The sequence below is a fragment of the Frieseomelitta varia genome, unplaced genomic scaffold, assembly GCF_011392965.1.
Source record: "Frieseomelitta varia isolate USP_RPSP 00005682 unplaced genomic scaffold, Fvar_1.2 scaffold_912, whole genome shotgun sequence".
Taxonomy (NCBI): domain Eukaryota; kingdom Metazoa; phylum Arthropoda; class Insecta; order Hymenoptera; family Apidae; genus Frieseomelitta; species Frieseomelitta varia.
Window position 1 is genome coordinate 771,480 of NW_025110715.1, and position 27,393 is coordinate 798,872.

At 37.0% G+C, this 27,393-nt stretch overlaps 4 protein-coding genes across 7 annotated transcripts; 2 read left to right on the plus strand and 2 right to left on the minus strand.

Annotated features, from left to right (window-relative positions):
- The first annotated feature begins 1,621 nt into the window (after positions 1-1,621).
- Positions 1,622-2,645, plus strand: LOC122537490. The gene is made up of 2 exons (XM_043670684.1): positions 1,622-1,765; positions 2,371-2,645. Exons 1-2 carry the CDS (start codon positions 1,712-1,714, stop codon positions 2,626-2,628), a joined length of 312 nt encoding a protein of 103 aa, XP_043526619.1. The 5' UTR covers positions 1,622-1,711; the 3' UTR covers positions 2,629-2,645.
- Positions 2,646-4,718: 2,073 nt separating this feature from the next.
- Positions 4,719-11,656, minus strand: LOC122537487 (platelet binding protein GspB-like). Of its 3 annotated transcripts, XM_043670678.1 has the most exons (5): positions 11,357-11,655; positions 7,878-8,166; positions 6,996-7,460; positions 6,131-6,199; positions 4,719-6,028 (listed from the first exon to the last, which is right to left on the minus strand). In XM_043670678.1, exons 1-5 carry the CDS (start codon positions 11,369-11,371, stop codon positions 5,931-5,933), a joined length of 936 nt encoding a protein of 311 aa, XP_043526613.1. In that variant the 5' UTR covers positions 11,372-11,655; the 3' UTR covers positions 4,719-5,930. The 3 variants fall into 3 exon arrangements, with proteins under 3 accessions (XP_043526613.1, XP_043526612.1, XP_043526611.1); XM_043670677.1 differs by having other exon boundaries at positions 4,719-6,199; positions 6,996-7,457; positions 11,357-11,656; XM_043670676.1 differs by having other exon boundaries at positions 4,719-6,199; positions 11,357-11,652.
- Positions 11,657-14,991: 3,335 nt separating this feature from the next.
- On the plus strand, positions 14,992-17,210 carry LOC122537489. 2 transcript variants are annotated; one of them, XM_043670682.1, is made up of 3 exons: positions 14,992-15,162; positions 15,978-16,137; positions 16,895-17,210. In XM_043670682.1, the coding sequence occupies exons 1-3, from the start codon at positions 15,007-15,009 to the stop codon at positions 16,948-16,950; spliced, it is 372 nt and encodes a 123-aa protein (XP_043526617.1). In that variant the 5' UTR covers positions 14,992-15,006; the 3' UTR covers positions 16,951-17,210. The 2 variants fall into 2 exon arrangements, with proteins under 2 accessions (XP_043526617.1, XP_043526618.1); XM_043670683.1 differs by having other exon boundaries at positions 16,898-17,210.
- Positions 17,211-19,533: 2,323 nt separating this feature from the next.
- Positions 19,534-22,242, minus strand: LOC122537488 (RNA-binding protein 12-like). The gene is made up of 3 exons (XM_043670681.1): positions 22,137-22,242; positions 20,971-21,316; positions 19,534-19,902 (listed from the first exon to the last, which is right to left on the minus strand). Exons 1-3 carry the CDS (start codon positions 22,146-22,148, stop codon positions 19,850-19,852), a joined length of 411 nt encoding a protein of 136 aa, XP_043526616.1. The 5' UTR covers positions 22,149-22,242; the 3' UTR covers positions 19,534-19,849.
- Between the last annotated feature and the right edge of the window lie 5,151 nt (positions 22,243-27,393).

Genomic DNA, 27,393 nt, shown 5'->3' on the forward strand with positions numbered 1-27,393 from the left:
TTGTTCACTTAGCCGGCACGATCCGAGGTGTAACATTGATTTAAGGGCCGCTGGTGAGAAGGTGAAATTGCAGCGAATTACTATTTCGTCTGGCTCCATAAAATATTCGTTCTGGGGCGAAAAGATAATCGGATTCTCGTTGGGAATGCTCCCATGCGATTCATTGGAGCGCCATTTGTATTTCTCGATGGCGAAAAGTGGGATCGCTCGATCCAATCGTCGAATTTGGACAGTTATTTTGCACAGTATTGAGACGAAAGTGATGCAATTATGTTCTTGAAAATAACTGTCTTTGAATATCATTTACTGAAACAATTTGTTGCAATTGATTATTTTGAGCTTTTGTGTAACATGTATCGTGTTAGATCTACAGAAATACTTTACAGTGGATTCAAATAATCAATTGCAAACTTATCTTTGATACAACGCAAATGAGATTAATTATTTAGGAATGAAGTATCAATCGCTTAATCACACGTTCACTGTGAGTCCACATTTTCATTAACGATAATGTTCGCTAACAAATAATTTTCGCATAGCTTCAATTTTACAGAGACACGAAACAATTTGGTGCGTTTCCTAAGACAAATTTTTAAATGTAATTTGTCAAAGTTTTTAAGCTTTTGATACTGAGTCTAACTGAGTTATATTGATAAGAATTTTGAAATTTGTACTGCAAAGAAATATTGCATAAGTTGTTCAAAGTCTATGACGCGCAAGTTTAATTCAAGATCTGATTTTTATTAACTACATTATTCTATTAATACACGTAATACTTGTTCATAGTGACACTCATGACAATTGATAACAAGATACATTTGTAAAATACAGTATAGCATTACACGAATCAGTAAGAACGATTTAATTGCCTTTTACCAATCAAATGGTCAATATGAATAAATAAAAATCTCGAAAAATACAACATTCTTACAGCGACAACTCAGAGATCGCAGATATAATAATCAAAACGAGAACGATAACGATCAAATGTGAAAAAAGAGGGACAAATAGTAAGCTCGTTTTAGAATGAAAAAAAAAAAAAAAACCCGGAATAACTTCGCGATAACAGTTTCTGATCGTAGAAACATAGATCCGGTAAATCATTTTGAATTTTTCGCGAAAACGTCGTTGTTTCGCAATAAAACAATATCCGTTCACGGTTCGTTCGATTCCATAGAATCAATATTCCAACATGACGCGTCGATTGAAAAACATTCCGACATCGTGGCCATTTAACCATGACTCGATGAGTCTCTCGTTTTCGTTCGATTCGGTCGAATCACGATTTGTTTATTCTTGGAAATCGCGAACGCCGTTCCTTACCAATCGTTCCAAATATTGTAAAACCGCGCGTGACGACATTCGATCGTCCTCTCTTTCTCTCTCCACGAAGCGTCCGCAAATTCTTGCGAATGTCTCATTCCGAAAATATTCGTGTACGTGTCGTTCGACTGTGATCAAAGTCGCACTCGTTTGCACTTACACACGTAAGAATTTGACGAAACCTGTATAAAAAATTGATGGACGTTGCGAGATAAAAACTGTCGTTCGCAAATAAAGATTATGCAGCTGCAGGGAGATAGTCGCGAGTTAAATATATAAAAGAGGGACCTTTGTGAATAGTAGCTGAGGACGTCTCGAGTCGGCCGACATCTTGGCAGTCGTTTGCTGAAATTTAAATCACAAGGACTTCTCCGCGATAATATAAATCATGAACGGGGGAAAATTGATTTTTCTGAGTTTGTCGCTCGTCGTTTTGCTGCAGGTACATAAAATTCGCGTCTCCAAGGCGGGAGGGACTTCGTCGATCAAAAATGAAGCGTCGAAGCGTTAAATTGAAACGAACGAGCGAAGTTCGCGTTTAAGAGAAATAAACGTGGCGTGAACGTGCTTTTTTTTTTTGTTTTTGTTACGTCACACCGCGGTATCCGTGACATGATTCTCACGATCGATGATAGAAATTCGGCGGTTCACGAAAGTATTCGAACACTTGTTATGGAAGAACTTGCGGATGTTTGTGCATTTGTGGAAAACTGAAAAGTGCGAAAATATCAAACAGATTTCTCGAATTGCGTTCATAAAAATATAAAAATGTGTAAGATTGTTACACGTTGTACTTTCACCTGTTGAAGATCTTTAAATTTCATAAAATTGCTAAATTTCGACTAAATGTACGTTGACATTAAATTTATCGTGATTTTTGTACATGTGCATTGTGTGAATGAAGTTTCTATGCGTTCGAGTATTTTCACGAGCAATTATAATTCATTTTTTTAGTCGTTCACGGAAATCCAGAGAAAGAGAACGTAACAGTAAAATATAGATATTTAGTGCTCTCGCGTAAAATAAGAAATTATTTTTATTTTCCAGATGAATCGATTTGTATCTTCGAGTGATTCGAGTAATGCTCTATCCACGTTCAGGACTCTTGTTTTTCCACAGTCGGTGACATCTAATACAAACAGAATCACAGATCTGTTCAACATTCGCCCGGTGTCTGAGGCGAAAACGTATAACATCTTACCGTCTTTTCTTTTGTCGTCCAATACTCCTTCCAGTAATCCAACTGCTGGTAATCCGACAAATGATAATAATTCATCAAATAGTGCAAATACAAGTCCCGTTTGAAACGAGCGACGTGTAAAGTGAGACATTATTAAAATTCAAATTATCAATAATTGAAGCATTACTAAATTCACGCATAGTGGAGAATATAACATTGTATTATAATTGTATTGAATTTTATTCATCGATATATTTATAAACAGATCCGTAGAATAATTTCTGCTTTTACGAAACATTTGAGGATGTAAAAATTTGCAGATTATACGTTATGTGATAAAGCGTACAAAATGTCCAAGTCAACACACGCATTGTAAAATAAATTAGTAGATAAACCTGAGTTTCGCTTTCTCAATTCGATGAAAATATCAATTTGCACGAATATCGACAGTCTTCTTACGAATAAGCTACATTTGTGTCATGTACTTAACACGAGAACAATTATAAGTATAAAATACAGTATTTTAATATATACAAATATTCTAAATTTTCCCTATTTCTGGCTTCTCCACGAGAAAACTTCTTTTGAAATAATTGTACACGTTACGTGAAAGAAAAGTAACGTGAAGCAATCGAGAGAAAGCACGGAACACACAAGCAAACGTTTGCGATTCAACATATACCTAGAAAAGATTCCCTCCTGTTTCCAGTGCACTTCAACGTCTCTGATAGAAATTTTACGTTTTAATCGATGGTAATTCCAGTCTGCCACGACTTTTCCACGTGGAAACTTCTTTTCAAATAGTTGTACACATTGCGCGAAGGAGAACCAACGTGAAATAATCGAGAGGAAGCTCGAATACACAGACAAGCAAACGTTTGCGATTCAACGTTTTAACTAGAAACCTAGAAAAGGTGACTCGGCTAGACGAAGTTCGTTTGCCTGGTGAAAGCCGGCCCGGTAATAATTGAGTTTCAAGCTTAATCGTATGGTTTAGGTTCGGCTTGTTTGGCATGATTTAACCCAAATTAGAGGTTGCACCGTACGCCAGATCACGCCGATCGCAAGCCGGCTAACTAGATAACCGTGATAAGTATAACTTTGTTAAATCGCTGCGCTGTTATTTGCAACAATACAGAAATTCATCGACGTTGCAATCATGGGATAACACGTTTACGTGTGCTTTTCAAAGGACAAAAGTACCGAAGACGTATCGTACAGTTACAGATTCGCGACTAATACTTGTTGTAGAAACTGTTTGCACAAAGTTCTGCAAAATATTTGAACATTAGCATCAACACCATTGTTGTGATTCACATGTGTGAACTTTGAAGTAAATATTTAAATTACTTATATTTCTGTTATTTCTACGAAACAGGTGTTTCTACCAAATGTTTTGTAATTTTTATGTATGTACATTTATGATATATCTCACTTTTTGCTAAAGTTTCCGATACATTGTAATACAAAATATGTGTAATAAAATTTATAAAAAGTGTATTATGTCTAGTATGTAAAATGATTTATATTATTTCGATCGAAAAATTTCACTTGAGCCCTAAAAATACCACTGCAGTATCATTAAAAAGCTCGCATACACTTTTTACACTTTATCTCCAATATTAATTTCTGCATTTCAATAATTTATTTTTGTATTACGACATCATGAATAATTTTTCATATTGTAAACATTTCGTCAAATTTCGTAAAATTATAAAATCCAGGTGGCAACGACAAGAGAACGTCAGAGCGAATTTTGTAATTATAAATTGATCGAAAAACATTCGATAGATTAACTTTATTGCACAGAGAAGCGGCAATTTTTTTGATACGAAAATACATATCTCGCTATATATAAAATTGAACTGATGATGTATTTCACGGCTTTACTATACAACAATAGACATGTTGCATTTCCCATGCACAATGCAATATTCCGAGCGGAAGTGCAAATTACGTTAATATTGATCAAAAGTATTATGTTACAAGATCCACGTAGTATTTCACATGCAGAGCGTGTACTTGCCCAAACTTCCACCTAGTACTGTACGCTGAGCCACACAGAACAATTCAGCAAACCGATAGCAAATGGCAATCGTGGTTCAAAGTTGCATCAACGTGTCCCAGTTTCCATTATGTTATCGCGAAATCGACGCGAAAACGACAAGCTATTGGCGGTGGAAAACTGTCAAGAGGGAAAATAAATAGAACCGGCTCCTTATCTACGCACGGTTTTATTAAACACAAAAATCGAACTATTCGAGACAGGCTGACAGAGAGAAAGAGAGAGAGAGAGAGAGAGAAGAAAAGAAGTGGATAGCTATTGTATTCACGTGGCAGAGTAACACAGCAGCCATCAATGCCAACCGCTAGCAGCGTTGGTCCCCAGCGGTTGTCCTTGCACAACTTCTCCCTTCCTTGTCGACGCGATCGCCAACGCAATGTCAAAACAAATACGCTTGTCCAGTGTAAAAACTCACCTTAGAAAGGCTCCACTCGCATGAACTGTTCCTACGGCCGCGTGACATCGGCTGGTTTCTCATAATCAATTCTGTTTCTCTTTTCACTTTTGCTGGATCTCGACGAATGACGAGCGAGTACACGAGCGTAATTATCCACATGCTCCGGGAATTGGAGAGATAGCAATCGACCGTGATCGGCTCTACTACTAGTTCTACTTCATTGGATTATATAATTAGACATAGTACAAAAACATATTCATATGCATTAGCCAAATTATCGGTTATGTTTGTTATACATTAACCTTAACCTTCGTCCGGCGAATGTTTCGGATTCGTTTTTGTAGAGAATTGGGTGCCACCCTCTGTTTAGAACGATAAGACAAAGAAGATTGTAATAAAGTTTCGTATGTGTAATATTTGTTGAAACACGTTCACTTTGCGAATGAAGATCAATAAGCATTAGGTATATGTTCATCCATTATAAATGGATTCGTTTTTCTTTAACATGTAATAATAGAAAACAAAAATCCACTGATAAAAGAATTAAAGTATCTAAGATTAAGTATTATTATTTTTTTCTTTTTGTGAAAAGTCTATCTAGTCAAGGAGTAACTTACTTATCTTACACACGCTACTCCATAAATATTCAATTATTTGCATCTTTGTAGATAATTTTTTCCAACGTTCTTTGAAATGTAGTTATAATAAAGAGTCACGTTCATTTCATTGTACGAACTGCTTCAAAGGGGTTAGTATTTCAGAACATAAGAGGTTGTGAGGTTATTGCCATTCCCAATGTATAGTATAATATTCCAACAGTTGTCAAATCTGACAAATTTTATTTGAAACACTTTCTTCTTATACTCGATACTATTAAAAAGTTGAGCGAAGCAAACGAAATAATATTTTCCCTTTCATCTTTCGAACTCGCGACTATACGAGTACGAGAGAATAAGCAGAGTGATTTACAAATGGTGGAGAGGACGGTTCAGCAGCCACGGGGATGCGTTTCCAGCGGGAACGGACTCCGAGGGATCGGAAACTACGCTGGGCGAGGCTGTTCCTGTTGATACGACAACGTTACTTAAGGGAGTCTCGTCGAGTGCGATCGTAGCTGCGGATGAAATCAAATTAACTGACGCCGAAGCGGAAGCTTTCGAGTTACCGGAAGTACTACTTGTCACCGCGCTCGAGCTCGATGCCGAACCCTCGATCCTCGTCGACTCTGCGGCGTCTGTAAATAAATTTCGTTATATGGGAATTAAACGTGTGTAAATAGTAACGATGTCGAGGGATCTTGGTAACATAATTGCCCCCCGTTGATCTTTTGATTACTTTTGAATCATGCATGAGGTTGGATTGGAAAGCTACCTGTAGGTCGAAGCTTCAATTTGCTCGATGCTACATTTTAAATGATCTCTAGAAACTGGGATCTTTCTAGTTTTGTATTGAGAAATAAAATGCATCTCTGGCTATTCGAATAGATATTAAACGAGAGATACAATGTACTAAAAAAAAGAAAAAAAAATAGACACACTTTTTAGTAAAGTATATGATACATGCTGAAGATATGATACGAAATATTTTTAGAATATATGTTGATTAATCATTGATCGTTTCAATAGATATTAATCTCTGTCTGAATCAGTTTGGATCCGTTCTTTATAACAATAAAATGAAGATGAATGTAATAAATATTCCAAACATGCATACGGCATTTATAAAATATCATCGTATACAGTGACAACTACAAGAAAGTTTAAAATATTGTAATTTTACAAGACCGGATTTTAATTGACAAGAACAATATAATTCTATATTCTGAAACAGATGATACCAACTAATGCAGAAAAAATGTGTACGCATGTAAAATATCAATTTTAATCCATCACTATATGTATAATATCATTGCCTAACAACTCATAAAGTCAAATCATTTGTTTCCTAAAAAAAAAAAAAAAAAAAAAACTGAACATTGATCACAAAATTAACAAGTTAATAAAAAATGGGATTGATCAATCAAGTCTCACCTGTCAGCAAACAAGATTCGTCATCAATTCGTTCAGCACGTACACTGCTGGTAACTGAAACATTGGATTCAGCGGACGCAGAAGCATCAACAGTCACCGATTCAGGCGTTGGAGCATGAACGGTAACCGGTACAGGTATTGGCGGAGCAGTTGGGCCAGCAATGATTATGGGTCCGGTGGAGGGGCCTATTACAGCGTTCGCTGATGCTATGCCTACTGTTTCTCCAATTACCGCGGTGTTCGACGATGCTTCCGTGGCCGATGATTCTTCTGCGTTTTCGATTGCAGCAGCCGCCTTCGCTGACGCAGCAACGCCGCATTTCTTTGTTTCAGCTTCGGCTGACGCTGCGTTATTGGCGATGGTTGCGGAATTGTCGGATGGTGCCACCAGCGTAACCGCGCCAGCCGTGGCTCCTTTAACGAGGACTGTATCTTCTGGCACGGCCGAGACCACGGTTACTTCTTCTAAAAGAAGACGAACGAATTCAACGTCAGTAACACTGATTTATCTATCACGGCCTGTGTCCAAGGATTTCGGACGTCCACTTTGATAACATAGCTCCTCGTCGATCATTGAATCAGGATCATTCCAAATTTTTCACGCGTTTCACACGTTTCTGGCAAAATCAGAAGATTCTAACGAACTTTAATTAACTTCTAGAGTAACTCTAGAGTAGTAGAGACGAAAAATTAACATTTCCAAAGTTATAAGAACCGTGTCCACGTCGAACCATTAAAAAATGGCACCTGAAGTATATCACACGCGGCCATTTTTCCTTTTACAGTTGAAAAATCTGAATTATGTATCCTACTCATAATGCAAATAACTTAGATCTAGTAATATTTGAATCGAACCACGAGTGAATCGATTATAAGCCTTACTTTGTACTGTTTCAGGAGCAGTCGGAGAACAGTCTGCGGAAGTTGCAGGTGACACAACGGTCACTGGCCCGGAAGATGATCCCTGGACGATGGTTTTTGTCACAGGGCCAGCAACTATGGTTGGGGCATCGTCGATCGACCCCGCGGGTAACAGGCTCACCGCAGGTGGGACTTTATAAACTGGTGCAACGAGCAACGGTGCGGCCGATTGTCCAACGCCCACTATTTCACGATAAGGCGAACTGCCGGCGCGAACGGACATTAGGAGAATCGATGCCGCAAACCGCAACTGAAAACGTAAAGGGTAAGGCGTGATTTATCGAGACGAACGTCAGAAACGTGGGCCGCGGCAGCACAATAGTTGAAATGCTTTCTTGTAATCTCGCTCGTAAATAACTCTGCCCGGGTATTAACTGGATTCGTCGTGACGCGTTCGTCGTCAACTTCCTTGAATATTCAGCAGTGGTCGAACGTCTATTCATGGTCGAAAAGTTTAGGTACACTTTCTATTGGATACACGTGAAATCTGTATTTCTACATATATGTATGTCTGTGTTGTGTAGTATAGTTAAAATATAGTAATAAGCTTAAATATAACCTACTAACTACTGAACCAACAAGTTATTTTAATTGATGTTTAATTGATAATTAACGGTTCAAACTAATATTTTGTAAACTATTAAAACAATTACCAGCTCAAGCACTTAAATTTTACGTAAGTCATTCTTCATTGTCGTTAAGTGTGAAGTATACTGTAGGAACATTTTGCACTTTCGATTGTTATAAATTTAAACAGTTTTTAAAATCTTTTAAAGCGAATGTTTTTTAAAAAATATCTTTTATTAAGATATATTCGTTTATTCAGTTTCATTCTTCACTTTTACAAAACCATTAATTAGACATATATGATGAACTGTTTAAGTGTTCTATTTTAACATAATCGAGATCCTAAATACGTAGGAAAAAGTGTGTAAAATTAGCTAAAAGTACAAAAATTTATTGTCGAATTTTACGCCATTAATTTAAATGTATGATTTTAAAAAAATTGTGAATTTTTGAAACTGTGAGATTTGATTCCATTCTTGAAAAACAATAGAATTAAATACATTCCACTTATTCGTGAAATTCGATGGAAATGCGTTCAAACAACATTTGTGAAAGCTGAAGAATCGTAGAATAAATATTAATAAATTATCGAAGCTTAAAATTTCATTGCAGAAGACATGTGCATTCAAACGAATAAATAATTCTCATTACGAGCAGTTAAAAAAGCAGTATTAAAAAATTATTAATATTCATTTTAATTTCCGAATGTAATCTTTGTGTTCATTTCAATATTATAAAAAAGAAACTTGTTGGTTCACTGTAGATCTGATATCTGGTACACACTTTCTACGTCTGTTTTAATACATTGTACGTAGAAAATGGATGCCTGTCTTTATATATGTGAAACAACTACAATGACAACAGTATGTCCAAACTTATTGCAGATGTCCTTCTTTATAACCACGAAGAGAGAAACCTATCATCCGCTTTAATGAATCAGGACTTGAACTTTGACCTCCCATTTACCGATCACGATTCTCAGTCGGTGTATGTAGGTCCTCGACTTCGCTACTTCGAGTTTAACCCTCGAACGTCCATTATCCTGACTATCCATTACCGCGTTAATAACTTTCGAAATTACCATTCGAATTTGCGTTATCTCGTGCCGAATGGGAAGCTACTAACTTGTTCTGTCAACGAACGTCAGCCGTTTCTTCTCCCGAGGATTAGACGAGTGTCGAGCGTAATGAGGATAACTAGTTTGATCATAGTTTAAACATGATCTATGATCGTGTCAACGGGACAACTGATCCGGGAACAATATCTGTCACGCATCCGCGCGATCCAACGCGGATACAGTCGCGCACATGCATCGCGAATTTGCATAACTTGGTTTCCTGGCAGACGCGTGCCGCGCATGAACATTTCTGCATCTGTGTACGTGGACAGACAAATCGTTTTTGGCATCGAGTGCACCTTCGAAGAAAGAATTTGCTTTCTCGATACTTTCTGTGCCGAGCAATCGCGATTGATCAGTCCGATGGTTTGTTCGAGATTGAATCGAACGATTCGTAGTGAAACTGCGATTAGAATGAGACGAGAAAGATTTTCAAAGGACTAGTAGAATATTTTTACGAAATTCAGTCCCGTTCAATGCTGCGATATATCAGGTAACGATGCAGAAAATTTTAAGGGTCAGTTTTCTATTGGATAGATTGAACTGCTTGTTTTAACATTAGAAATACCGACGATTGGAGCATCAGAGATTAAAGTGAAAAAAATATATGTATATAAAAACTTTGTTATACAAGCAGATAGCAGAAGCTTTCATTTTACGAAAAATCATTCAAAATCTCTAAAAATACACTGTTTTGTATCTGCAAAATTACAAACTGGTCGTTTGTTTCATTCTTTTAGTTTTAATGTTAAGTTGAGGATTTGAAATAGATTTAAAATAGATTTAAAATAGAAGAATATCATTACGATATTATTCTACTCAATATTCAAAGATCGAATTGTTGGCACAAACAATGATAAGAAAAATATCAAAGAATTATCATCGTCATTCTATTCGATGCTGGGATAGTTAGCGACCGTTTGAAGATCAGTTCTCCATAACAAGTATCTCGATTAGCGAATTAATACGGTTCGTTCGTGGCTTCGATCGAACGCTTCGTGATGGAATTGCAATCAGGTCCGTTCGCAGTGAAAGAACCGAGAGAATAGTGATAGAGAATTAGAGGAATGTCGTTATACTGCTCGACGTTGAAAGGATTGAAAGATCAGGCCTTTAATAACAGAGATCTCAATTAGTAAATTAATTGAATCGTTGCCTCATTTAGTCATCGATTGAAATGAAAACGAGGGAATTAATGAAATATTATTTCGTGTGAATGTACATCCCAACAAAGCTCGACGATCAATATTATCACGGGCTGGATGACTGTAACGATATTGAATGCTCGAATGTCGATATTATCATCATCGTGCTATTATTTTATTGTTACACTCCGATAGCAAACGTCCGAATAACCCATCTTTCGCAACAGGGGATCACGATTAACGAGCAAATTGATACAAGTTATATTTCCCGCCGTCGTAATTGTCAGGCCATTATCACCGTACGCCGCGACGGTTATCCGACGGTATTTAAACGGAATCAATGGATTACCCGTCTTAATCAAAGTTACAGAAACGCCTGGCCATACGTTTCAATTACCCGTGCTGCCAGCGTGCAGCGTGGCGCTCTATATATCAGCGAAACATTGGTCAGAGCCGTTCATATTTCACGTGGACGACACGAAAGTGCATTACGAGCTAACAGATTAAAGTTTTCTCATCAGGAACTGCCGCACGGATTCCCTTCTCTTTTCGTAACAATTTCCCCTTCGACCCGGCTCGATGAGCTACGATAAAGTTTTCTCTCAGCTTACCAGCAGCAGCTTCATGGCTCCGGCCCGTTCCGCGAGTCTCGTTTTCTCTTTCTTCCTTCTCGATTGTCCTCTTTATCCCAGCGGAATTTTCCCAGGCAGTCCACCGTCGCCTACTGATCCATTTCGTGCCGGTTCGAACCGTATATATACTCGATTACGTGTAACCTCCGATGATGAGTAAGGAAAAACGGCCACCGCGCCCTGTTTCCTTCGCAAAGACGGCCGGACTCTTTGGAATTCCGTTCGCGGAATGGCAGAACAAAGACTGGTATGTACGGTCCGCGCTCGAGTAGATGCAGACCAGTTCTCTCTGTCGGCCACCACTTTCGATTATTAACGCCTTAACCGGGGAATTAACAGGAGAACCACGGTCAAATAAATTGCAAAAAGCTCGTGTCAGTGAAATTGAAGTTGCTGGGAGTTGGGAAGAGTTTGCAACGTTTTTTTACGTGATTTACGAACAAATCGGATAGAAAATATAAATATTATGTAAAATACGTCCGACTATCAATTAATATTTCATCTATTTCATTGTATTATTGTATTGTATTACAATAGAAATTATAAAACTTGCGTTGCAGAAATTCGAATGCAAGGAACAGGGAAAAGACGAGTAACACAAGTTTCTATTAAGATATTTTATGAAAAATCATTCAAATTTCTAGATCCTTGTGGAAATGCAAAGTTTTTACGACAAATTACAAATTGGTCAGTTTCAGTTAATCACTTTTTGCAATTGACGAATGCAATGAATAAAATAACATTTAGTATTATGAGAATTGTCCCTTGACATACCAAGCAGTGTCATTCAAGGAACCCAAAATGTACAAAATTAAAATACTCTATATACTTACAAGATATAATATAAGATCAGGACGACGATTATAAAAATCCCTCTAAATTTTTACTTAAAAGTAAGAGAATACAAATTCAATCACTAGTGGAAGGTAAAGTATTGAGACGTGATAAAGATATATAATATAACACGTGCTGTGATGTTACATATACACGAATCTCGATTCATTCAGACTCGAAGAGTTAAAGAACAAGGGAAAAACGAACAGATTTATCATCTATTACGTGAAAGATACATATTTGAGTATCTATATTACAAATATAATGGATTTTTTAGTGACGAGAATTCTTTACTCCATGTACCTTCATACTCTATTCAAGTGGCACCGTGGCCTCGGTAGCTGCAGCTTCAACGAAAAGATAATTTACATCCTAAATGCAGACATATTTCCATTCGCTGCACGTTGGAAGATGAAAGCTCATGGAGACCAGTCCTTGCAATCTCTTTCGCAAACGGACGATAAAATTATATTATCGCGGGGCATGCGCGCGCGCAAAATAAATAGACGCTCCGGCCGGAAAAATAGAAGTCAGCCAGGGGGGAAAAAAAAATGGTGAATTGGAGGTGCGTGGACACGGGCAATTACTTTCCAGTGTTGTAACGTTTGACTGCACTTTCAAGACAGAATTTCCTGCTTTGCTAATATATCAGCAATCGAACTAATTTTAATCTATCGATCGCCGCGTATTCAAGGCTCACGCAGAATCGAAAGTCAATTTCGCAACATCCCGCGCCGATTGCATCTTGTACAATGGAACCCTAAATTCCGTCACAGTTTGATGATGAGTTCAATTGAATTTAAAAACGATCCAATGTTTCTCGAAGACGGTGAAAAGTTCGAAAGAGAATCGATGTACTCGAAAGTCTTAAAAGTTTTAATATTTTTGAAAGTCTTGGAACTCTTGGAGGTCCTGAGAGTCTTGGAAATCTTGAAAATTTTATTTTAAAAAAGTCTTGACAAGTATTTAACAAACATCTTCAATGCTTCGATCTAAGTAACTTAAGAGATTCATTTGGAATCATATTATTCGTCTTTATAGATTACATGATGGTAAATTGATTAACCATTCAAACACTATTTCATTGAAATGATATGGAAAATGATATGCTTTTGTTACATTATTCGTCTTTATATTTTACATGGTATTACATGATGCTTTAATAAGTTTTTAATTTTTCCAGCAAGATTTGTAAAAATTAAATAAAATATGCAAGATTTTCAAGATTATCAAAATTATTAGGATTTTCAAGAGTTTGAGGTATCGAATCCTATTCAAATACGTATATATTCAAAGTGCTTGGTAATTATTAACTGACAATATTTATTTCTTCCTTTCGCGAACAAAATCTTCACCAGTTGATTGTTAAACGTAATGAGACAAATACAGGAAATGTGATCATGGTACAATCTGATACAATGGTGCAAAAATAAGTCGAAAAGAATATCTTTTTTTTTTCATTTGAGACTTCGTTTTCGAGAAAATTCAATTTGACAATTGATCAAGTAGTATACCCGTACTAAGATTATCCTCAATTAAACACATTCAAACTCTATTTTCTTGAAAAGAAAGCCTTGAGTGGAGAAATTGTATTTCTCACTCATTCGAACACAGAATTACCTTCTATTCAAAAATTCATTCCTATTCAGTACAGAATTAATCAAACTCAAATATTACTTAATGAATTTTAAAATTCGGTGTTCATAAATGAAGATATTTTTCTTTCTTTTCCACTTCTTTTGCATTACGGAGAATCCTTTTACGCCCTTTGACCGATTGTGACATCTTGAATATTTAATTGATTAATTGTACAAGATAAACTTATAATGAAGTTACAACGATTAAATAGAATTGGAATAGAATATTCGATACTATTAAAATACATGGAACATAAATTTTATTCGGTTTAATGCAATTTTTTCTATAAGAAGCGATAAATCAAGTAATGGAAATAATTCAAGATGGCGAGAAAGGTAATCGTTGCGTTCAAATATTATTTATTGAATTTATTTATTATATATTATTTATTATTATATTTATATTTATCATATTATATTATTATTATTATTTATTATATTATATATTATTTATTGTATCTATTGAATAGGGAAAGAAATAATTTTTTGTCCATCTTACATTAAAAAAATTGACAATGAGCAAAGAAAGGTCTAAAGAAAAGTACACGAATTTTCTCTACAACTGCGGATACATTCATATACGTGCTGCACCACCATACAAAGATATCTTTTTCGCGAAAAAAGTTAAAAAGAAAAGCAAAAACAAACAAGCAGAATATTAAAAAAAAAAAAAGAAAAGAATAGAAAATATCTACTTTTGCATTTAGCTGATGCAATGGCAAAAATATTGAAATAGTCTGTGGCCGCGTTCTCGTTTCCCCTCTTCCGATTCCAAAGGTAACCTTTGGTCTCTTGCGATCGTTCGAAGCAACGAGGCAAACACATGCATACATGGGAAAACGAAACGAAACATGTAGAATAATGAAAGAAGAAAAACAAGGATTATTTACAGCTGTGGCAACTGCAAAATATGCAAATATCTCGGCGGCCCAGTTCCCCGGTGCTGAAACTCTGTAACATTCGCGCGGCGTTGCGTGCGCAAACGCGCGCGCCATCGAGATTTCTGATGCAACATCGGCGCTGTGCGAGTTCATCGTTTCAGATCGCCGTGTTGATTTACAGATTCAAGTTTGCGACCACGCCCGCTCGCGCACGCCGCGCGATATCCTGGCCAACTACGAAACCGAACAACAACACGCGCTGGTACATACGGGGTGGATGACGTACACGCCGGTGGACTATATAGGTTGGAAAATAGACAGTATAAAAGACAAAGTCGTGGCCAGGATTTTCATCAGTTCGCTCAAGCGATTTCTCAGATCGAAGAAGCTCAAGCCAACACACAACAAAAACCCCGACAAAATGAAATCCCTGGTAAGATTCGTTCGCGAGAACACCACTGCTTTTTTTTTTTTTTTTTGCACAAACTTGCATTTCGAGAGATTAAAGCGCGAGCAATAGGGAGAACTTTGGAATAGAACGTTTGCATTATTTTATTTCGTTGCTGTCGGAAGCTTGCATTAAAGAAATTGAAGTGCAAGAAAGAGGAAGATTTTATATGTATGCCTTACGAGAGATCGTTTAAATCTCTGGATACGTTCTTGACTTACAAACTTTCTGTGAAAAATGAGAAATTGTCGGATGTAAGAAGATTCAGGTCCCTCAGGCCTTTCTCGAGTAAAATATATTAACGCACTATTAAAGAGACTGTTGGAAGAAGAATGTTACTAAGAAGAAATATTAATTTTTCAATAGTATTAATTTATTACTTATTAATTTTTCATAATCAATAGTATTAATTTAATATTTAGCTTGGCCGTTTGTCCATTCCGATATTAACACATTAATTAAACAAGATGATCGCCTGCAACCGATTTCTATTTTTACAAATATTTTACAACAATTGAAACAAGATGAATATCATCGAAAAATATTGAATAACTCACAGTATCTATACGATACGAACAAATGAACTTTTGTTACTTTCCAAATATTAATTATCTCGCGTGGCAATCAACATGTTAACTGCTACTTGTAACGTTGTTGATAATTGTAGGATAATTATTCAATAACAAGACGAATGGATAAAGTGCAGGATAGATTTTGTGTTTGATCGTCGTAAAACAATTATTCGATACTAATGGCTTTTGTAAATTTTATTTATTATGTATTGTTTATTGTGTTTGAAGTTCATCCTCTTTGCCATCGTCGCTGTTGTGGCGGCCTTCCCTGAACCCGAACGAGAACGCCGTGGACTCCTTGCCGCCCCAGCTATCGCGCTTGCTCGTCCAGCTCTCGCTCCCGCTGTCGCCATCGCCCCTGCTCCTATCGCTATCGCTGCCCCAGCGCGTAAGTATTTTCACGAATTATCGAGAACTTGATATCGGGAGTCTCCTGCGACAAACGACGAGACGATGGAAATTTCGCGAATAAATTAATTTCCAATTCTTCAGAATTTCCCAATAGAAACAGCGTCGCGTGGAATTTTACTCTGATACCTAGACTGTAGTATCTAGACTGGAAAATTTTCGGTCTATGGATGTGCCTTTTCAGTAATGCTTTAGGTGTTATTACTTTCTACGGAAGTTGGTTGTTTCGAAAATTCGGACACGTAACGTCGATTATTCCTTCATACGATTAAATTGATTCTCGACTTTTTAGAATTTTCCACGAAAATAGATTTTCAAGTTCAGCGGTGTTGCAAATTCGAATTATCTAGCATTTTAATGAACCCGCGAATTTCCCACGAATGCGTCCATTAAATATATACACTTGCACTTCAAAAGTCTGGGATTTTGTGCACTTTATTTCTACAAAAAAAAAAAAAAAAAAAGAGAGAACAAACGGCTCTCATTTTCAGCAACGTTAAAAACTCTCGAGTCTCATTCCATCTGAATATTTCGAATATTTTCGGACGCTGTGACAGAGCTTTCCAGTTAATTCTGTTAATTTATACGTCATCAACGAATTTGATTTGTACAATTCATTGGAAAATAGGTTTTCATGGAAATTTGATTACTCTGCAGGACTTTCGCGAATAATTTCGACGTTGCGCGCAAACAGAGCAGAGAGATTGTATGCAAATTTTCTATTCTACATTTTTCAGCAGCCCTTCTAGCCGCTCCTGCCATTGCCGCCGGGCCCTGGGCGAAAGCATGGTAAATCATTATATTTAGTATCCCGGCGTAACTGGACCTGAAGTATTATACTATACACCGACGATGGGAAAGGTTTTATTTCTCGTCGTGAAAAAAAAAATTCGAATTCAGCGATTGGTCACACCTGATCAATGTCCCCTTTCGGCCTTAATTCTGATCGACAATCCCCCTGTAATCGGCATCAGTGAAAATTGCACGTTCCCCCCCTTTTTCCTATTGTAATTTAAATTTTACTATCAGATAATAAACTTATTTTAAATATTACATAAAGCATCATGAGTTTTCTCCTCGAAACCGTTCAATCCCTTCCGTAAGATCGTTAGCCACCAAACATATTTATGCAATCGATCATCGATCCTTAGTCTGTTTGTACTTTTCATTTCGCTCTTGTCATATTTCTATGACGATTCAATCAAATTATTACAAATTCTCGCAAAATATCTCCTTAGCCTTAATTAAGTTTAGGACCAACGTGGCTTAATATTTTTTCACTTGGAGTTTAATATTCTTTTGATTTATGATGAAAAGAGTATATGGTCTGATTAAAAAAAAATAATAAAGATGACCTAGGAAATTTCGAAAAATCGATTGATTGATTAGAGTATCTCCCTTAAAACTATACAACTTTCAAACAATTTTCCATTATTTACGCATAATTTAGAAGTTACTTCGCGTGTTACGCAAGTTACGTGAATCACCTTGTATAGGATACTTTCGTACTATTCTAATGTTTAAACTAAATGTTTAAACTAAAAGCGAAAGAAATTTGCAGCGAAGTATTAAATTTTCATGTAAAACTCAACAGTGATCTCCCTCCGTCGAGGGAACCAAAGTAGCATTCTTGCTAATAATCCAAGCCTAATCCGAACAAATTCACCGTCTAATCGGTTAAATTAGCAAAGTGCAACAAATTGCAAGTAGAATTATACTGATTTATACCAGCGACGTAATTGCTCGTAAACAATTTAATTAAAATACGTATCGTCGTGGAAATTCGCGATGCAAAATGTCTGGCATTATTTTAGCCTTTCGATTCGTGCATTAATTATCGTGGTTATGCAGGCCGCGCGTTAATAACGCATTCAACGTGTAAACATACGAGTGGTACGATTAATCAGTTAATTACAAATGTATGCCATTAACGCAACAGTTGGGGTGTTCGGCCAAAGAATCGATTTAATAATTATCCCGTGTCAAAAGTAATTGAGGTGCGATAATTAAACGCGTTTCCACGTTGTAATACAATGGATGGCCCTGCCGCCGTTTCTCTCTACAAATTCTATGGTTTTCGTTTTGAAATCTGCAATTTACGTTTCGCTCGTGTAGACTTTGTGTCCCGGCATAGAAAAGGCATAGAAAATATGGAGATAACAGAGCTCGTTTAATTATTTCTAATTGAAACGTTTGACACGTATCACTCAATTTGAGAGCGTCCCTATTAACTCGATCATCCAGTTTTCGTGCCCTAGTTTTCATCTCGAACCTTCATTTCTTCGACAAAGTAAAAAATTTTCGAAAAATTTATAGGGAAAGTCGTACAAGATATATTTTTCTGTCATCGCGAGAAAATACGATTAGATTTTAAATAATCCTAATTGTAATGCCATTAATCTATAAATCTATTCATAAATATAATTAGTCTACCAATCTTGATAACATATCAATGTTATAATTAACGGCAATTCCTCGAAATTTAATTTGTATCTTGATACTTGTTTAATATTTATTTAGCTGCTTAGTAATTGGATAATTTTTGTTGTTGTTAGGAGGTAACAAAGATAAGAACAATTTAAATTTCCAATTTGTATTTGATTTTTATTTTCCATTTCACCAAAGGAACTGCATGCTTGAAGTTATAAACTTCATCAAATTCTGTCGGTGCGTGTCAGCAACAGAGTTATCAATTTAAAAAAAAAAAAAACAATTGCCACGTCATTACGATTCAATTCAATTTTGAAGGTGCATTTACTCGGCGTTTAATAAATAAACTCGTCAGCCGAGCAATAATTTATCGTAATATCATAAACGAAATTTAAACAAATCGCCCCAGTTTATTTAAATTTCGTAAAACTGTAAAACCATTATAAAATTTCGAATATACAATGGTATCTCATATCGTTCAATAAAGTACAAATCAATTACAACCGAAGCGTCGCGTTAACGCGGATTTGGCCCCGAAATAGATTTAAGGTGCCAGTTTTTATTGAATTCACGAACACGAACGAATCCATTCGTTTGTAATTCGTCACTTTCACGCAGTTTTGCAATCCAACTCACAACGGGGGAAAGTTATTTGCACCTTAAACGAAACAGTTTTCAAGTTGCAGGCGGTGTTGGCTCGCGGGCCAGCCAAGTCGCGGCGGATTCATTATTTCACGTGTCCTTTCATTGGCAACGGCCACGGCCGAAGGAACGCGTTTAACAATCCAATTAGAAACTGGGTCCTCGGAGGACGACCCAGAGTGCTTGGTAACTTTTATCACCAAGTAGTATTTAAACTTCAATTAAACGAGTTGTTGTTTCGCTTCGGCAATCGGGGGATTAGGATGTGTTCGGGATTGAACGTATTCCAGAAACAAAACCACCGTACAATATAGCTTCGTTTATTAACTTAGAAAAAAAGCGTATCGAGGGTGCAACGAGTACAAAGGGGAAGAAATTCGTGTGGAAACTCGGACGCTTTGACGCTTGTCCGTGTTTCTTCCTTCTTTTTCATTGGACTGAGATAAAAGAAAGAAGACTGTCATTTTCGGGAGGTGTTTCTTGGTCGAAACGACGTTGAGCTTTGATCGAAGTCCCACGAATGGAGATTGACGAGTAGCCGCTTGCAGATTCACGAGAGAGATCGTTCGTGTTGTCGTTTGCTTCTGAGACGGAGTCCAGGGGTTGCGATTGACTTTCTACTAGTGTCCTGACGCCAACACAGTTCCCGAAGGACCAGAGATCAGCGCGGCACCTAAGAAAACAAAGATTTATTTTCTGTTTCTGTTTCATTTGAGTCTTCCTCTGACATACAATATTGTTAAATTTTGATTTATATATTATTAAACGATTCGTTTTAAGTTTCTACGTCTATGCAAATTCTTCTGCTGTATTATGCTTGATTACTTTACCTTTATTTATATGGGAACAATTTCATTATTTAACTTTATTATCAAATGTAGAGCCTTCGAGAGAAACGATTTATTTTACGTTCCTATTTTTATTCTCATGCGACTTTGCGATTCAACTTTAGTTCATGTATAGAAAAATCTATGTACATTCGTCTGTCAAACTTCAAATATTTAAAATATTTAGAAAATAGCTCTGGATATTTTATAAATCTTAATTAATTTGTTCATTGAAATTATATGATTTATAAAATATCGATATAGTATTTCTTACGTTCGTTCGAAAGAATGTATCAGCAAATCGAAAATATGCTTTGACGAATAATTAATACGTACGCAATAAAACGGATAAGAATCATTCTGATTATAATATTATATAATAATAAGAAGAACACGTTTCGTGCATTGTGCCCGATAATTGCACAGCTTTCTCAATAAATAAACACAAGAAACATCTTTCCCCTTTTCCGGAATCAGCGTATAACACCAGCTGAAAAATAAATTGCTTCAGAACGTTGCTTCTCGTTTAAATACTTGAAATTTGCAGACACGCGCGCGCTTTTCGCGGCTGATTGTACTTAATTCACTCTAATTTATTTAACCTCGGCACAAACTAAAATGTAGCTTCGTTGTTAAAGCCATATTTTAGTATAATTATCTCCGAATAAAGTTCGGTAACATACTGCACGCGAAATTCAATACGTTTGTTGCCGAATCAAGTCACCGTTAATCTGCACCAGCTATTAGCCAGAATTATCAACTATAAGTTATTCCCAAGTTCCGATAATACGGCTGCCATTATCATTACACACTTCGTTGTCCGAACAGCTATAATTACCAAACTTTACTTCACGTTGCAGGTTCTACGTTTAGAGCTAATCGAGGCAGTTTAAAGCGATTGAAGTATTAATTACCGGCAGACGGTCCGAGGAGAGCAGCAGAACCAACAGCGGGCCCAAGAACCGCAGCGGGTGCAGCGGCTGGTCCCAAAACTGCGGCAGCACCTGCAGAGGGTCCAACCACTGCGGTAGCACCAGCAGATGGTCCAACGATCGCGGCAGCACCAGCAGCAGGCCCAACTACAGCCGCTGGTAGGGCAGCAGGCCCAAGAATCGCAGCTGAAGGAGCCAATGGTGCAGCTATGGCCAGTCCAGGTAACGCTCCACCCAATAGCACTGATCCGGGGAGTCCCAAGGCTAAAGAACGACGTTCACGCTCGGGGTTGGCTGAGGCAACAGCCAAAGCGATTACAAGGACGACCTGTAAGTTATTTTCGACGAAGATTTAAGCAAATTTGTCGATGAAGCTAATTTTTATGGAATATTTAGAGGATATTTCAATGGTGGTAATTTTTGGTAATATAAAGAGAAACTGATATTGTGCGGTGCTAGAGAAAAAGGGATTTAGTGTGAAATAACTTAGAGATAACTTGATCATTTGCGATAGTTTAGTAACTGTTATTTTATCGGAAAATTATAGAAAGAGTGTGATACTACATGTGACGGCTAATTAATTTGAAGAAGCAGTTTGATGCAAAGAATTAATCAAAGAATCAAAATTTTGAATTTTATCAAATCTTGTGATGGAAAACTTCTAGGAAGAATATGTACCTCACTGAAGAATCTAACACAAGTAAGATGATTTGATATCTCTTGATACTTCAAGATGTGCATCTATTGTTTGATCATAAAATTATATGCAAATAACTAATCAAACAATTAGATTAAATTTCATCTCAATTTCCAGTACAAATCATTAAATAAATCTAATAGAAAGAACTAATTGAGTGAAGATCTAATTGATTTGATTTGCTTCCAGGATACTTCAAGACAAGTAACTATCGTTTCGTCACACGATTACATAGGAAAAAATTTGATCTCTTTATACAAGCACTTCTAAGAAGGATACATAGTCTTACTAGGAAAAGAATGAAATGATTTGATGTCTCTGTAATACTACAAGACAGGTAACTACTGTTCGACCGCAAGATCACACAGATCAAGTGTGATACAAACGATAAATTTTATCTGAACCTCTTGCGCAACCGACCGAAAGCTTCCAGCAAGAAAATATATCTTACCAAGTATTTCATGTTGATTCTCGTATCTATCTTCAGCTGACTGGTGACTGATGCTCAACCCTCGTAACACGTCGCCTTATATACGTGATCGTCCACGATTCTGGAGGCCGCCGATGCAACCTTCAACCCCGCATGAAAGTGAGACTAACAAACAAGACAGGGTGCGGTCACCGGCTACCGGGATTGCAGCAGACTCACCAGAGTTCCGGGTCCAACGTCACACGGAGACGTGTTTTAGCCTTCGAAACGTGTGCGAGCAGCTTGTTTACCAGAATAACGGCTTGTTGCGAGGGAAAATAGAATTTTCCCCCACACGGTCGGCAACGCACGACGCACGGTGGCTAATTTCAGTGATTCACATAGGTGAGCGATATTTTTTTTCACCGCTATTATTATTTGATACGTGTCACGAATCCAAAGTTTCGACGAAGAATACACTGAAATAATAAAAATAAAATAACGGCACGAGACTTTGATACACTGGACACGAAGTAATGAATATTAACGTTGGAACTAGAAGAATGATCAAAATGATCAGTTCGTAAATTTTCTAAATTCACCGTGCGTTTTAAGAAATTTCAACGATCTTTCATAAAATAAATGAACAAAAGTTTCTGTATGTCTTTATCATACTATGCACTTGCTTGCACAATGGAAACAAGTTCCAATTCTGTGATACGAGTTTAATTATATTTTAATTACCTAGTACTAGAAAAAAGACACTGGACTTTTGTTATTAAAATTATTAAAAAATTATATATATTACTGGTACTTTTTCTACCATCCGGTGAAAATAAACATTTATTATCAACATTGCACAAATAACTGCAAATTAAGTTTCACGATCGAGTATAACACATTTAATATTTTGTACTTCATACTTTCAGTTTACTTTACTTTACTTTACTTTATACTTTGAGCTTACTTTATTTTCATTCACTTTACGTTTTATACTTAAAAATTCAAAAGATTTTAGACCATTTCCGAAAAATTGATGTTCTTGCTCGTCTCGTCCATCTAAATTCTTAAAATGAAATGGCCACTGTGGCGAACTCACGGATCATTTAGCTTCAACCTTTCAATTCACCGCTACTTCGATAAAAGTTAATAACTACCGCGCGCAGGTGTAATTGTTATTCACTCCTCCTACAAATTATTCATACTCCACCACGGAACAACTCGACCGACGTTGTTTTTCGCGGCGTTGTTAATGAATTCTTGCACGCTGCGGGTATTAAGGGTTTGTGTTTGCGAGTTGAAATTTCAACGAGCTGGATAATTATTTAGCAAACTGGGGAAGGATACGAGGTAATAATTGGTCCACAGTGCTTTGGGCACAGAGTGTAATGTGGTTACTTTCATATTCATATCTCCAACACGTTGTAGTCAAAGTTTCGTTTGCTTGCAGAACAAGCATATCGGTTAATTATAGCTATTTACTCCAGTTTCAAAACTAATACTTGTCACGAATAAGATATTTATTATATTGGTGAAATACAATGAAGAAGTAATAAATTCTGGTCATAAAAAACTTTCAAGTTGCAGGATATAAGATGTCAGATGATTATTAAATGTTCGCTATAAAATGGTTCATTGTTACACGTCATAATTATTCCGTAATTAATTAGATTAAATTTCGCATCATTTAGCAGTACGAAGAATTTCATAGTACAAAATGAAATTTAATTGCTTTAATAAAAAGTCGCTTCATCAAAACGATGATACGTATAAATTACATTTTATGACCACGATCTTGAAACTGCAGTTAATCATACTTTGCAGAACCATTTTTAACTTAATATTTTAATAAACACCTCGAGAGGCAATAACTATTTTGTAATTGCAAATGTTACTGTACTTTCTGCAAGTAGTTTCACTCAATGCTTCGATGAATAACGTCACAAGTAGTTTCACTCGACGCTTCGATAAATAACATCGCAATTACTACAAATGATCCATTTGCGTGCATTTCGATCGCTCTATCTAATGCGTAATAAATACATTCAAAAAAAACCGTGTAAGACGTTTGCACGGTGAACTGTACGCCACACGTGGCGATCCTGCCGCGTTTCTCTTTTTTTCCTTTTCGCAACGACAGCTAGCAACACCGCGTACAAAGCCGAATACACGCCGATGGAAAAAGGGAAAACGAGACCGAGGGGGTGGTGAAATCAATTTCCAGGTACAAATTCAGGGAAAACGCGGGCGGTAAAACGAGTCGATTGTTCGCAAAGAATCCCGCGCGCTCGGTAAAGAATAAACGAGCGTCGATAGCACGCGAATAAAACAAACGGAGAGGTGGTTGGCCGTTTCGCGCGCCCGCCCTTTCATTTCACGTCGAGCCGAGGCAGTTTTGTCCTCCCCCCTCATCCGGATGGCCACCGATGGTAATCCGTCCTTTGAATCCAGCACGCTGGATGCCACCGGTGTGGAACGCTCGTAATTGCGCGTGTCAGATTTGTCAAGTTGGAAATCGCGGTGGCCTGCCAGCCTTTGCTCGTCGTGCTCGGTCGAATTTATGGCCGAGGGACATGTACCCGCGAAACGTTGCACTTGCCGCGAACTTGCGAAGAGTTCCACCGTTGATGGAATAATTGGGCAAAGTTGCTTCTTGGAGGAGGAAGAGGAGTTGCTTCCTCTGTTTGGATAGAAATTTCGGAGGGAACGGAAAGCAGTGGCGTCGACTTGACGTTGCTCACGTTTGCAATTCGAAGAGTCACTGGGTGTTACGATTTATGTCGATTTATTGCGTTAATAGTAATACTGGAGTATTTCTGGTAAATATGGTTTTCTTTCGAACGAAGAAGAAAGAAAGAATTGAAAACAAAATTAAAGAGTGAATACAAGTTGATAAAAGTTGCCTTTTCTTTCTCGATATTCTCGCGAAATTTTCTATAACTTTTTATAATATCCTTAGAGTGTTTAGTTCGTAATTACATCGCAATGATATATTACAGGTTCAAATAGAATCAGATATCAAATCATTACAGATTCAAATAGAATCTGATCTTAATCAGATCATTACAGATTCAAATACAATCAAAATATATTACACATTCAAATAGAATCAGATATCAAAAGACACACGCGTAAAGATAAATGTATTCTTAATTTATCACGTGCTCCTTATTTATATAGTAATTTCAGCATTGCGAAAATACCAAATGGTATTACCTATGATTCAAATTCAAAATTGAAACCAAACAATTCCAAGTAAACGAAACTCTGGTAAGAAACTTTCATAAATTCCGCCTAAATCGTTTAAATCGGTCACTGTGCGACCCATCCGATTGGCTCGTTTACGTGACCCTTCAATCAGACGTCGACTGGCATGGTAGAATTCACGCCTGGCGACGGATTTTCGCATGGTTCCATGGCCACCGGCCGGAATTCCCAGAGGGTCTACAGGAAAATCGCGACCGGACGAGAACATATATTGGAAAGTTGAAGTCTTTGTGACGAGTCGGCGGGGACCAGGTTCCTTTTCAAGAATATTCCATTCGATTTGCAGACGTCATCTCGACGAACGGTCCTTTTGGCCCTTGTTGTCAAAGGTTATCGATTATCGGGAAATTTCTGGCCCCTGTTTGCGCGACGCTGCTGCATCTCGTCCCCCCTTTTCATCGACCGATCGTCTCGTTCGGCTCGCGCCCGCTTCTTTTGTCGAGAAGATACGCGATTATTAGTGGAAAACGTGGGATTCCGATTAATATTTCTGGAAACGGGAGTAGGTCGAGCGAAAATAGTCGAACAGATCGGCATCATCGGCGGCGGATTTATTGATGAGGCGCCTTCGTTTCAATTCGATACTGGATTCGTCCGATCGCCTGGATTCTTCTTCGCGTTTTCAGTGATGAATCTTTTAAATTGTCCCCTGCTATTTAAAGCACCGCCAGCTATCGTTTCTAATGGAGATTGAGTAGAATATGCGCAGCGTGTATAATTGAATCAGTTGGCTCAAGAATAATGGGTGAGCGTCTAAAAATCACGTTTTGAGATATTTGAAAAGATTGCTTCGGTTCTTTTGTATGAATAGCCAAGAAAGAATAGCTGTAGTTTTCTTGCATCATTAATGCCATTGATTTTATAGTATTGTTTCAATATTAATCAAGACGAATTAGCAATTTATATCTGTCCAACTGCGATTAAACTTCGTTTGTAAATCTTTAATGATGAAAAAAATTGGACTTGTAAAGTCTTTGAGATAAAGTTAACTTTGATCAGGAATTCAAAGAAACAATAAACTTATTAATAAAGGAAATTAATAAGCTTTGTATACAGAACATGTCTCATTAACGTGTTTCAAATTGAAATTAAATGTAAATAACGATTAACATGCTGAAGCTCCAATTTGACGCTTGAAATAAAAACGATGTTTGAAAAATTATTTGTTAACGTGCTTCAAATGAATGGTGAAATTTGAATAAAAAAAAAAAAAATTAGTCACCATTTTACTAATCAGTAGTAATTTTTCAATTGTTAATAAATTCGAGTTTGAATTTTCTTTTCATTTGTTAATAACGATAAGTTACTAAAGATTAATAATGTTCGTAAATAATGAATAATTTTTATTTGGTTTCATTGCCTTGTTCATTGCCTTCAATGTCATTTAATCGATTAATAAAATCACAGATTACGATTTTATCGTAGAAACAGACGAACACGTTGTACATACTTCAGTGGCTCATTAAACTGAAAAGTTCGTCTCTATTATGCTCATAGAATACATTGTCTCTCGTATCAACGTGTATCTTCCCACATTAACATTCCAGTTTCGGGCTCCGCATTGTTCCTCAATCTGCTAATTTAATTGACTATGTGTTTATCATTAACCGTGACAAAGAGGACGGAATTTACAACTCGACTTCAAACGATTCCACAACACACTCACGGCCCGCTCCCCCAATTTCATCAGCGGATAAACGCTCGAAATCAATCGAATTTCAATTTCATTATCGCCATGTAATTTAATCCCGACTATACACGGTCAATATCGTGTCTTTCTAAATTAATTAACTCGTTTCAAACTAGTTCCCGGATACGCGTCCGTGTCATATTCTTCTCTCTGGCGAACGGTTTGTTAACGACGATAACTACGTGACTATAATTAGCCGATCGAAACAATTAACGTTATTAACATTGATAGCGAACGAATCCGGACAAAAGCGGGACTCGGTGCATAGGTGAAACGTGTGTGTTAACGCGCGAACGGAATTAAACGCGAGAATAGCGCGCGTTGCTCACGTTGGCAGGCCTG